At 37.3% G+C, this 13,203-nt stretch overlaps 2 protein-coding genes across 6 annotated transcripts in view; one reads left to right on the top strand and one right to left on the bottom strand.

Annotated features, from left to right (window-relative positions):
* The window catches only part of B3gat2 (beta-1,3-glucuronyltransferase 2), a 53,067-nt gene extending 40,973 nt beyond the window's left edge, over nucleotides 1-12,094 (top strand). Inside the window, exons 3-4 of the mRNA XM_070012183.1 lie at nucleotides 11,383-11,531; nucleotides 11,612-12,094. Of these exons, the coding sequence (XP_069868284.1) occupies nucleotides 11,383-11,531; nucleotides 11,612-11,698 (236 nt within the window). The 3' untranslated portion in view covers nucleotides 11,699-12,094. The remainder of the gene's footprint in view (nucleotides 1-11,382; nucleotides 11,532-11,611) is intronic.
* Nucleotides 12,095-12,140: 46 nt separating this feature from the next.
* The window catches only part of Smap1 (small ArfGAP 1), a 133,874-nt gene continuing 132,811 nt past the window's right edge, over nucleotides 12,141-13,203 (bottom strand). For all 5 annotated transcript variants that reach the window (XM_070012179.1, XM_070012180.1, XM_070012182.1 and 2 more), the window contains one exon: nucleotides 12,141-13,087. In XM_070012179.1, the coding sequence (XP_069868280.1) occupies nucleotides 12,953-13,087 (135 nt within the window). In that variant the 3' untranslated portion in view covers nucleotides 12,141-12,952. The remainder of the gene's footprint in view (nucleotides 13,088-13,203) is intronic.

Here is a 13,203-nt window from a genome sequence, read left to right as displayed (position 1 = left end):
GGCTCATAGCTATAATCTTAGCTACTCAGGAGTCTGAGGATTGCAGGAAAGTCTGTGAGACATTTGTCTACCAACAAACTGCCAAAAAGCTGGAAGTGGAGCTCAAGGGGTAGAATACTAGACCAGTGAAAAAGCTAAGGGACATACCTTGAGTTCAAATCCCAGAACTGGTGCAAAAGAAAAAAAAATCCTCCCTAGCATCAAGCACACCCTTGGTAGCCTTTGTTACCATGTGTGACACAACTCCAAATCAGTGATATTTTGTTGCTCTTCACAGGATTTAGAAACTATCATTTTGTTAATGTCTATTCCATGCTGGACTGTACTATATAAGCATAAATGGAGGAAATAGCTTCATGTTTGCTAAGTTACAGTATATACGTTAACTCTGAAATCACTTCATTGGTTTTAAATTTCCCCTCATATCATTAATATTATTTTCAATAATGCTAATTTCTACTATCTTTTATAGCTTTTGTAGTTAATATCTTCTAAATTTGAAAACATAGTATCAGTAATAGAAATATCGCTGGGGGATTTGTTTGATTTTTGAATTTCTTACGGATAGTCCTAGCTACTCCAGTGGATAAGCCTTGAAGTTTTTCATTTCTTTGTTAAATTAGCTTTATAACATACATATTGATTTTCACAAAACAATCCCTTGTGCATATCTCTTGTTTAATTTTTATTCTAAAGTGTGTTTAGGGTGTTAAGAGATCAAAATGGGGCATATAATATGTACTAACAAGTTGTATAAATCACTATACAGATTTTGAAGTTTGAGAACTCTGAAGTGACTGCTGTATTGATCCAAATGCTAATTGTACAAGTCGCCATAAGGGCTATATTGGAAATTTCATGGCTGCATGAAATTTCATTCATTGTATATATATGAATGAAAGCATTCTAACCACATAGTTATATCTACATATAAAATAAGTGTAGATACATATATATGAATATATACATATTTGTAAATAGATACATATATGTAGATACATATATGTGTATATATTGAGAGATGATATGGATATGTTTTCATTGTTATTTTTATTTTTATTTTTGTCAGTCATGGGGCTTGAACTCTGGGCCTGGGTGCTGTCCCTCAACTCTTCAGCTCAAGACAAGTTCTTTAACATTTGAGCTACAGGAAGCACCACTTCCAGTTTTCTGGTGGTTAACAGACTTTCCTGCCCAGGCTGTCTTTGAACCACCATCCTCAGATCTCAGCCTCCTGAATAGCTAGGATTACATGCGTGAGCCACCGGCACCCAGCCTTTATTTTTATTTTTGATTTATTTTCTTAATACAACATGTCAGTTTGAGTGCACTGCAGTTTGATCTGTATCATGCCTTACATCATTCTCCCCATCTATCCCAATTCTGTGTACTTACTCAAATAAAATTATATCTCGGCTTGGGCACTGTCTCTCAGCTCTTCAGCTCAAGGCTAGTGCGCTACCACTTGAGCCACAGAGCCACTTCCAGCTTTTTCTGCTTATGTGGTACTGAGGAATTGAACCCAGAGCCTCATGCATGCAAGGCAAGCACTCTACCACTGAGCCACCTTCCAGTCCAATTTTCTATATTTTTAAAGCATACAGTGGATTTAATTTTTCCTGGAGAAAGTCTGCTAGTTGTTAACAAAAGCAAAACAAAACAGAACAAAAACCAGACTTAGGTAGCCTTCCTGAATGGGGGAAGGGGGGTAAGGGGTAGGGGGAGAGTTATTAAAATCAAGAATCAATCAAGCATTTCTACCAATCTTAACTGAAAATGTTTTTACAGTGTAACAAATATTAAGACTATCTCAGCCTTGATAATAGCAGATTCATGGAAAACACTGATAAAATTGACTCAATAAGAAATAGAAAATCTGAGCTAGGCACTGATGGTTCATGCCTGTAATCCTAGCTTCCTACCCACTCAGGAGGCTAAATCTGAAGATCAAAGTTTAAAGCCAGCCAAGATAAAATAAAGCCTGTGAGACTTTAGTTAACTAGCAAAAAGCTGGAAGTGGAGGTAATGGATTAAGTGTGGGAAACCCCAAGTTTAATTAAACTCCAGTACCAGCATATACAAAAAAAATTTTTTTAAATCAGAAGTTGAATGTAGACAGCATAGAGAATTTCAGTGAAAACTGTTATCAGTTGTGAATTGGGGGAGGTAAAGAGAAAGCAATAGGCATATTCTGAGCAAAATGTGATAGACACATGTCTAAAATAACACAGCAAAACCCCTTGGTGCAATTAATACATGCCAAAATAAAATGACAAGAAAAACAGACCTGGATGAGAGTGGGTCAAATTAAGAGGCTAAATTTGGTCCAAGCATTTGATTTGCATGGAAGAAACTAGAGCAATGAAATCGGTTGAAAATGTTTTTAAAAGGTGGAGGGGAAAGGGAAGAGGGGGAGTAATAGAGAGTGAAGTTGATCTCAATACACTGTTTACAGGTGTGGAAATGCCACAGTGAAACTCCCCTGTACAGATATGTGTGCTAATAAAAAATTGAAAATCTGAATAGATCTCTAACAAATACAGTCATCAAATTAATAATCAGCTTCTCCCAGAGGAAACCCAGTTCCAGGAAACCCAGTTCCAGATGTTTTCACAGTCAAATTCTATACATTTAAAGAAACTTTTCACATTAATCCCTCATAGTTTCCAAAAATAGAAAAGAACATTTTAAACTCATTCTTACAGACCAACACAAAGGTAACAGTAAGGATAAAACCCCCTACAAACCAGTTCCCCTTCTGAATACTGATGCAAAAAAAAAAAAAAAAAAAAAAAACTAAATAAAAGGTGAATTTGATGACAGGTAAGCATGTAACCTGTTCAGATATGTTAAAATAACAGCAGTAAAATAACAAAGGACAATACATGCAGAAAAAAGACGCACATGACAAAATTCAGTGTTTTTCAAGATAAAAAAAAAACAAGATTAATAAATGAGAAATGGAAAAAATTTCCTTTTGAAAAAGTGCATAAAATTTAGTTGTATTTCTCCTTGCTAGTAGTAAACAATCTGAAAATAAAATTAAGGAAATAATTTAATTCACAATGTCAGGAATAATAAAAAATTACAAGATAACACAGTAAATGATAATAAAATAAATACAATAAAGATAATAAAAGTACACGGTATGATGATTAATTAGCAGAATTAAAGAAATAAAATGGAAACATGCCTTTATGAATTAGAAGACAATATGGCTAAGATGGTAATTTTTCCTCAAATTATCCTCCAGTTTTAGTGTAGTCCTTGTCAGAATTCTAAGCATATTTTTGCAGAATTTGACAAGGTGCTTTGAAAATTACTAAGGAAAATTGAAGGACTGAAAATTACTAAAACAATCTGGAAATAAAAGATTTGGAGTGGCTATATTTGGTGATTTGAAAATACAGCAATAGTAATGCAGAAACTAGCATAAGGATATGTATGCAGATTATGGGAATATAATTGATAGCCAGGAAGTAAACCCTTAACTATATGGTAAATTCATTTTTACCAGTGATGCCAAGACTAGTCAATGGTAAAAAATCATCTTTACAAAGCATAATGCCCAGAGTTAGAAATGTGCTAAACCCAATAGTCAGATTCTTTTAAAAGGCATTTTTTCCAGGTTCATCCATTTTCTGCAAATGACATACTATTCTTTCTGATGAGAAAAGAATTCCATGATATATACTTATCACATATATTCACTACATTTTCTTGATCCACTCCTCAAATGTAGGGCATATGGGCTGTTTCTGCGGGCTATCATGAATAGAGCAGCAATAATTATGGATGTGCAAGTATCTTTACTATATGCTGATTTAGAATATTACCAGTAGGTGCTCATTGCTGTATCAGTGGATGGTATGACCTGGGATCACTGTATTCCATATCATCCTTTTTTTTTTAAGGAGCTTCCAAACTGTCTTTTAGAGTGGCTGTACTAGCTTACATCCCCCACCCCCAACATCCACCAGCATTCCTTCCCCGCCCCCAACATCCCACCAGCATTAAATGAAGTAAATCAGGCTCAGAGAGACAAACGGTGCATGTTTTCTCTCATCTGTGGAAGTTAGATCTAACATATAAACATCCATAATAACACATTCAAGGTTATATGCATATATACACAAATTGACTAAAGGATGCTATACTTAGGGGAGGAGTCCAATGGTGTATGTAACTCCTCTGACTAGTCAACTATTCAACAAAATGAAAACACAGAAGCTGAAACATGTTCTGGGGGAAAGGCAAAAGGTTGGAGCCACCAATGGAGGAGGAAGAGTGAGCAAACACAGTTATTATATTCACTGTACATAATATAACAACTGACCATTGTACCTTGAGGGTAGGTATGGGATGATGGAAATCTGGGTGAGAATGATGGAAGGGCTGACTCTGACCTAGATGCACTGTACTCACAACCTTACTTCTGGAATTGAATCCTCTTTTTACAAATACTTCATTTTTTTAAAAAAAGGCTTTTTTTTTTTTTTTTTTTTTTTTTTCCTAAAAGCCAGGCACCATTGGCTCTAATCCTAGCTACTCAGGAGGCTGAGATCTAAGGATCCTAGTTCAAAGCCAGACTGGGCAGGAAAGTACATGAGACTCTTATCTTCAATTAAAGAGCCAGAAGTGGAGCTGTGGCTCAAGTGGTAGAGCACCAGCTGTGCACAATAGAGCTAAGAACAGTGCCCAGACCCTGAGTTCAAGCCCCAATATCAGCACATAAATAAATAAATGGCAACTTTAATATATATATATATATATATATATATATATATATATATATATATGAACTATATTTAAATAAGAGGCCATAGACATGGAAGACTGAAACTGTTTTTTTCCTCTATTTCCCTCTTTCCTTCTCTCTCTCTCTCTCTCTCTCTCTCTCTCTCTCTCTCTCTCTCTCTCTCTCTCTCACACACACACACACACACACACAGTACACTGTTAGGAGAAGACATGCGTGGTACTTTAGGGAGATGATGTAGTAATGTAACATACAAGTAGCTGTCTTTCCCCAGCAAGTTTCATGACTGTATTGTGTGTACATACATTTCTAATTTAGCAATTGAACATTTTAATGGCTTAAAGTGGGTTCAGTGAAACAGCAGTATAACTGTCTCTTGTTTCTGGTATTGGTAATTTGTGATTTCTATTTCCTGGGAAGTATGGGTAATGTTTTAACCTTATCGCCCATTCCCCTCAAGTTAGTTTTAATTTTGCTGAGATTCTCTATTGTTTTGTTTCACTTCAGTAATTTCTACTACTATACTTTATAGTACTTATCCCCTATATATTGGGTACTTACCTTTTCTAAAGGTAGGAGCTCATTTCTCTTCTTATTTAGTAAATGTTTAAAGCTGTTTAAAACACTTCTGTCTGAGGTAATGACACAAACTTACCTGTAATCCCAGCTACTCAGTAGGTTAAGGAGTCCAGGTTTTCAGAGCCAGGCCAGGCAACATAGTAAGCCCAGTTTCCTATTTTAAAAGTAGTTATTCTCCATCCAAACATTGCATTAGATGGATGAATCTCACAATTTTTGAGATGTCTTGTTTTCACTTGCATTGTTAACTGCTTTTCTTGTATTCTTTCTCCTTATGTGTGTGTGTGTGTGTGTGTGTGTGTGTGTGTGTGTATGTGTGTATATGCAGATAAGCCAGATCTATATATGTATAAGCCAGATCTAGGGCTTGAACTCAGGGCCTAAGTGCTGTCTGTGAGCTTTTATGCTCAAGGCTACCACTCTTCACTGAGCTACAGCTCCACTTCCAGCATTTTTAGTGGTTAGAGATAAGTTGTGTGTATTTTTAGAATGGACTGAGTCAGATTCAGAAAATTGTAATGTTCATATTTAATATCATATGTTCATATGTAATGTTCATATTTAACATTAATAATTAATACAGTGATGTGATTTTAGATTTATATATAAATATACCAACATGATTAAAAACGAATCTCATAGAATTTCCTGCTCCTATTGGCTTGGAATGGAGATCCTCAGATCTCAGCTTCCTGAGTGACTAGGATTACAGGCTTTTAAAAAAAATCATCTTTGGGGGCTGGGAAGGTGGCTCAGTGGTAGAGCGCTTGCCTTGCATGCCTGAGGCCCTGGGTTCGATTCCTCAGCACCACATAAGCAAAAAGAAAAAAGCTGGAAGTGGCGTTGTGGCTCAAGTGGTAGAGCGCTAGCCTTGAGCTGAAGAGCTGAGGGACAGTGCCCAGGCCCAGAGTTCAGGCCCCACGACTGGACCCCCCCCCCAAAAAAAAATCATCTTTGATCTGTATTTTATTCTTTGCTAGAAATATGTGGTACCCAGATAATGGCTTTTTAAAAATACTTTTAGACAGGCTTGAACTCAGGGCCTCATGTTCTCCCTTGGCCTTTTTGCTCAAAGTTGGCACTGTCACTTGAGCCGTACCTCTCCTTACAGCTTTTTGCATGAGTATCTTGGACTTGTACGCTGGGCTGGCTTTGAACCAGTTTTCTGCCTTTTGAGTAACTAGGATTATAAGCATGAGCCACTGGTAACTGGCCAGATATTTGGAAAATAACACTTTTCTATTTTATATGATTTAAAAAATTATTATAAAGGTGATATACAGAGGGCTTAGAGTTATAATATGAATTTTTTTAATTTACCAAGACTTGGTTTATGGTTGATAAACTTGATAAAGTATGGTCTATTCTAATAACTATACATATATACTTGAAAAGATTGTGTATGATGTTACTCTGGGTAGAGTGACCTAATGATACTGCATGTGCTTGCTCTGTGTCTGTCTCTGTGTCCCAGTCCGTCTGTGTCTGTCTCAAATTGATTTTCCTAGCTTGGAAATACATTTCTTTATTTCTTTATATATATATAATATATATATATATATTTTTTTTGGGGGGGGGGTCCGGTCATGGGGCCTGGGCGCTGTCCCTCAGCACTTCAGCTCAAGGCTAGCGCTCTACCAGTTGAGCCACAGAGCCACTTCTGGCTTTTTTTCTTTTTCCTTATGTGGTGCTGGGGAATTGAACCAAGGGCCTCATGCATGCAAGGCAAGCACTTTACCACTAAGCCAACTTCCCAGCCCCTTCTTAATATATTTTTATGTCTCCCTTTTTCACCTTTTATCCTGTTTTTGTGATCTAATGTGTATGTTTAATTCATTTTATTCTAGGCTTGCTTTTGGTAGTTTTCATTATGTGCTTAGCTAGTAATCTTTTATTCTTTAATAAAATTCTTTGCTGTTAATCCCAGTAGACATTGTAATTTTCATCACTGAGGTGATTTTGCCTTTTTAAATATCTCATATCTCTACTGTGCATTCTCCATCTTTCTTTACCTTCCTGAATATATGAAGTATTACTTATATTTTAATGAGTTTGTTCTGTAATTCTGTCATCTGTTATTTCTAGTTTTGTTCTGTTGCCTGAATTTTCTCTTCATCATGGAAACTTTTTACTACTGCTTTTGTACTCATGGCAATTGTCTTAGGCACGTTGATTTTAAACTGCTGGACACTGACACATACATAACATGTATAGATATACACATAACACATGTGTGTATGTATGTGTGTGTGTATATATATATACTGTATCATATATATGGGGATATATGGTTTTAGCTTTACAGTGGAACACAACTAAGTTACTTGGGCACATTTTAATCTTTTAAATCTGTTTTTCAAGTCTCACTTTTCAAAGTTGGTAGAACCAGCTGAGCCTTTGTACATTTGACCCCTCACCAGGTCATAATCTTCCCATACTCTTCTGGATGTTCTAGCTCTTCCCAGGTACACTTCCCTGCCTGATGAGAATGTGAACTGTGTCCAGTCTCAGTGAGTGCCATTGGTTGATCTGAGACTCATTAGCTGCCCTGGGGTAGCAGTCCAGTCTCTCCTCTCCAGGAATCTGAAATTGTCCTCCATTCAATTTCCAAAGGTGACTGGAGTTTTGGGGCTCTCCACATTGTGAGGTAGGAAGCACTCCAGAAAAGAAGCTGGGGCAGAGATCTCTCAGTGTATGGGTGAGCTCTGTCCAACATGCTGGTCAGGAAACTTATTTTGAAGTATCAGTTTTTAGTTATTAGAACAACAGAGGAAACCAAATTCCTATTCTAGTTTGTGTAAAAGTAATATGACATACTTGACTTTTTTTCCCCTCTCAGTGCTGAGGTCTAAACTCAGGTTCTTACACTTGATAGGCAGGCGCTTTTAACACTTGAGCCATACCTACATTTTTTGACTAGCACCTGGACTTAGGGTCTTGTATTTTCTGTCAGCTTATTTTGCTCCTGTTACTGTACACTTGAGCTACAACTCCAGTCCACATTATTAGAATTCCGAATGTCTTATAAATGGTTTAGCCATGAACTGGTAAGTATACATGGGGCAGGCGTTGTTCCTCTCTGGCAATATCCTTCCGACCTAACTCTGCTTATATTTTAGGAAATCCGGCCCTCACACTAAACTACATTCTATGTGTGCCAGAATTGAGGCTTGAACTCAGGGCCTCTCACCCTCCCTTAGCTTTTTCTCCCAACACTGGTGCTCTACTACTTGAGCTGCATCTCTACTTCTGGTTTTTGCTGTTAAGAGATGAGAATCTTGAGGATCTGTCTGTCCATATTGGCATAAAACTGTAATCCTCAGATCTCAGTTTAGGATTATAGATGTTAAATTAAACCATGGCATTACGCTGAACCTACTTTTCACTGGCATTTTAGTTTTTATATAACTCCTCTAGACAGAAAACCTAACTCTCAAGGTTTCTGTAAAGCTCCTAATATCTCAAAGCCGCTCCAATATCATTAAAGCTAATTTCAAAAAGGGAATGCAAAGACTAGATAAATAAATATTTGGAAGTGAGGAAACCCCAAAACCAAGGTCAGCTCGAAGGTATACCTTGCGGTTTCCTCTCCCTCTCTCTCCCTCCCCCCCCCTCCCTCTTGCCCTCTCCTGGCTTTCATTCTACAATGAAGCAAAAAGAGGCCTTTTGGCAAAACCGGGCAGTTTTATGCTGTGCTTTAACTGTAGATTCTGTCATTAAGAGCTAGAAGCATATTTCTGATCAAGTAAAGCAAAATACCCATAATCTGAAATCCTTTAGTGGTCATAACATTAAAGTCTTATATAAAATGAATATCAGATCAAAGTTGTTTCATATACTTTTTATGAGTACAATTTAGACCAGCTACTTAAAAAAAAAATCGAAGAATAGGAAAATCAGTTCCTTGTCTGACACCAGTGGCTCATGCCTCTAATCCTAACTACTTGGAGGGCTGTGATTTGAGGATTGTGGTTTGAAGCCAGCTTGGGCAATAAAGTCTATAACTGTTTATTTCCACTTTATCACCAAAAAAGCTAGATGTAGAGCTGTGGCTAAAGAGGTAGAGTGCAAGCTTGAAGCAAAAAAAAAAAAAGGTCAGGAACAGCACACAGGCCTTGAGTTCAAGCTTCAACACTGGCAATATATGTGTGTGCATGAGTGCACACACGCACACATACACACACACATACAAATCAGTACCTTTAAGCTAGTAAAGAATATTCGAGGAGCTTTAGTGTGATTGAAAAGGAAGGGCAGACTCATTTCGATTTTAAAAAATTTTAAAGGATGCAGCCCTGTTTATAGTTGAATGTGGATTAAAATTAAGCCTTAAAATTTTATTGAATTTTTTTTTTTTGTGCCAGTCCTGGGGTCTGAACTCTGGGCCTGGGTGGTGTCCCTCAGCTCTTCAGCTCAAGGCTAGTGCTCTGCCACTTGAGCCACAGTACCACTTCCAGCTTTTTTCTTTTTGCTTATGTGGTGCTGAGGAATCCAACCCAGGGCCTCAGGCATGCAAGGCAAGTGCTCTACCACTAAGCCAACTTCCCAGCCCAATTTTGTTGAATTCTTGCCTGAAGGAGACTTCTAATTTGTTACCAGTGATGAAAAATGATAGGCAAGCTGACACCTCCTGCCCCTCCTGGCACTACCTGCTATGGTGCTTTTGTCTATGCTGTAATTTTTTAACAGTGCTTTGTAGTCCTGTCTCCCTATACATTATCCTACATCAAATAGTAAGTTGAGAAGGTGTTAACACTTCACTTACAAACTAGGAAATGGCTAAGTTCCAGAATCAATACTTGACCAGTATCCCAAGTAAGTGAAAAGATGTGAGCAAAACAGACTAATTCCAAACTCAGTGTTTTCTGCTCAATGTCCACCTTCCTACAGGATTGGCAATTTGTTGTTTTGCATGAAACAAATGCTGAGTGAGTCAGTGTTCTATACTGTTGTTCATATGCAGCAGGGTCTAGAACATAAGATTGGCTGACTGGCATTTGATGGTTGTGGTTTTCTCATAGCTCTAACATTCTGGCTTGGATCATTTGGTATTTGCATGGTCCTCATGGAGAGTGCTGATTAGAGTATCACCCTAATCATTAGGTACAAAGAGGTCCAACAAGACTTCAGACTTCCAAAACAATTATTGTTTTTTGATTCTGCCAGTACTAAGGCTTGAATCTAGTGTTTCAAGTTCTCACTGAGCTTTTTTGGCTCAGCACAGTTATTCTACCACTTGAACCACACCTCCAGTTCCAGAATTTTGCTAGCTACTTGGAGGTAGGAGGATTAGCCTGCTCAAGCTAGCTTAGATCTCTGCCTCTCTTGAGTAGCTAGGATTATACACATAAGATACCAGTGTCCCACACAGTTGTTCAGATGACTTGCAGAATGCTTTCATGGCCAGATCATAGTTTCTTAAACTACAGAATAAATAGTAATAGTATTTTAATGTGACCAAGATCATTGGAGGAATTTTATACCTGTATGTGTGTTGGTAGGGAGAGAGAGGGAAATAAAATTAGGGCCTCAGATGGCCTGCACTGATTTGTAAACCCCTCTCACACTTTCAGTTCAAAACAAATGGTAAATTACCTATTATCTGTTTTTGAGATAATAGGCTTCTATTACTAATGTTTTTGATGCAAACCCAGAGAGAGTAGTACAGATCTTGATTAAGCACACATAATGGTATTAGGGCAGACGAACACTGAGCACAAATCTTTGAACAAAGGAGAATTTAGTCAAGTATGATTTTTCACTGCATTGAGTTCAGAGTATCAATAATAGCTCTGTTAAGTAGAAACTCATAAAATTCACCATGTATTATCAATAGACTAGACTACCTATTTTATAGTAGTTGCCTCCAGGCACATGTTTTGCACTGAGTGTACAATATTACAGTGACTAATTTTACTCAAGACTATAAAGGAAATAATACTATAAAATCTAATAAGTGTTTTAAAATAGCTTTAGTATAATTATAAAAAGAAAAGTACAATGTCCTAAAGTATCTTTGGCTTTCTTATTATTATTCTGCAAAGGATTTGCTGTAAGTCTTCAAGTCATCTTATCCAATCCAAAAGCTGTATTTACGCGTCGTGGATCCCAGCCAGGGATGCAAGAATCTGACTTCCTAAAACAGATCACAACTGTTGAAGAACTGGAACCCAAAGCAAGTAACTGCACCAAGGTACTCATTGCACTCAGGTTGCCAACTTTGAGTTTCAGTGTTACAAGTGTGTGTACTCAACATATTTCCTTCCACTTTAGGTTCTTGTGTGGCATACTCGGACAGAGAAGGTTAATCTAGCCAATGAGCCAAAGTACCTCGTGGACACAGTGAAAATTGAGGTATAAATGGAAACACCAGATGGTGCAGTTTGCCCAGTCAAGGGGTGTGGAAGAGGATATTTGGAGTTCAGGCTGCAGATCATTCAGGTATTGTTTCTTTTACTTCATTCAATACAACAACTTTTACTGTCACCTGATGGGACTTCTATTTTAACAGAAGCTAACTGGATGCTACAAAATGTATGTTCTATCTTCACTTGTTCTGCATGTTTTATCTACACCCTAATGAAGATTTCTGTACAGTAAGCTAAGTGACAGTGCAAGATACTACTGAGTACCTTACACACTTGTACATCTTTTCCATTTGGCTTTGTAATTAGTAGAACTGAACAGGTTTTAGAACCTGATGACAGGTATTTTGTCAAGTAAACATCCCTAGTTCTCTACTTCATACCATTTGGAAGGCTGGTGGCAGGTATACAATGTAGAAATAAAATCCACAAAAAAGTTAATGGATTCACCTGTTTAATATAGGGAAATAACATTTTGTCAATACTAGGCACCATAAAATGTAAACACAATTACTGTCATAAACCTGGATATACTTTCAAGGATGAAAAGTGGCTTTGTTTTAGTTACCCTGTTTGTATATAGTGCAGCAAAGGTCTTAGTGTTAGCACTATGTACATATAAAGAGATCCAAATTATGAGAGGCAGGTAAAATTTGAATTCTTATGCTTAAGTTTTACAGTAACATCCAGGTTTATCTTTTCACTAACCACGTTCCCTGAAAAGCACATCATAACAACAGCACGGTGAAGTGAATGATGCAATAAAAGAATCTTGATACACTAGAAAACAGTGCTCAGTGATACATTTACATTCTATTTATATGATTAAACATTTGATCATACAGTACCTTCCTACAGGATTACTGGCTAATTTGGGGGTGGGGTTATACTGTTAGAGGTATTACTAACATGATAACTACTTCCCTTATATGCAAACATTAGCGCTATAATTTTATCGACAGCAAAACTGATTATATAAGTTGACTGAGCAGCTTCTCAAATAATATGGTTTTATGAAATCATGGGAAATAGGAGCAAAGCTGCCCTTGACATAAAGTGGATTCTTAACCTGCTTTGCACCACAAAAATTTAATCAGTACAGACCAACACGGTCAATCAGGTAATTCTTAATATGAACAAGTGGGGGGAAAGAAAACCAATATATATGTACATGAATGACTAGGGGAACTAGATGCTTTTAGCAAGGAATGTCAGATGTTAGTTTTGGATGAGACTTGCTCTGCAGTTCTCATTTCCACAGCTGTGTGCTTAGAGTCTGACCCGATGAGCTTCCAGACCATCCTGCTGTTGTGCTGGGGGGCTGGCCAAAGCCTGCTGCTGGACTCCCACTATTGAGACTCACGCCTGCCATTTGCTGATTCATCTGTGAAACACATGAAAGGTTCAGTTTAAGAGAAACACTTTTAATTTTTGTTTCTTTAGCCATAGTTCAGTATCTTTTCATTAATGTGAAAATAAAGTATTTGGGTAAAAAACAGA

Source organism: Dipodomys merriami, unplaced genomic scaffold (genome assembly GCF_024711535.1).
Source record: "Dipodomys merriami isolate MVZ:Mamm:240054 unplaced genomic scaffold, mDipMer1.0.p SCAF_89, whole genome shotgun sequence".
Classification (NCBI taxonomy): Eukaryota; Metazoa; Chordata; class Mammalia; order Rodentia; family Heteromyidae; genus Dipodomys; species Dipodomys merriami.
The sequence above is the reverse complement of the archived record's forward strand: the minus strand, read 5'-3'. Positions and strand labels throughout refer to the sequence as shown.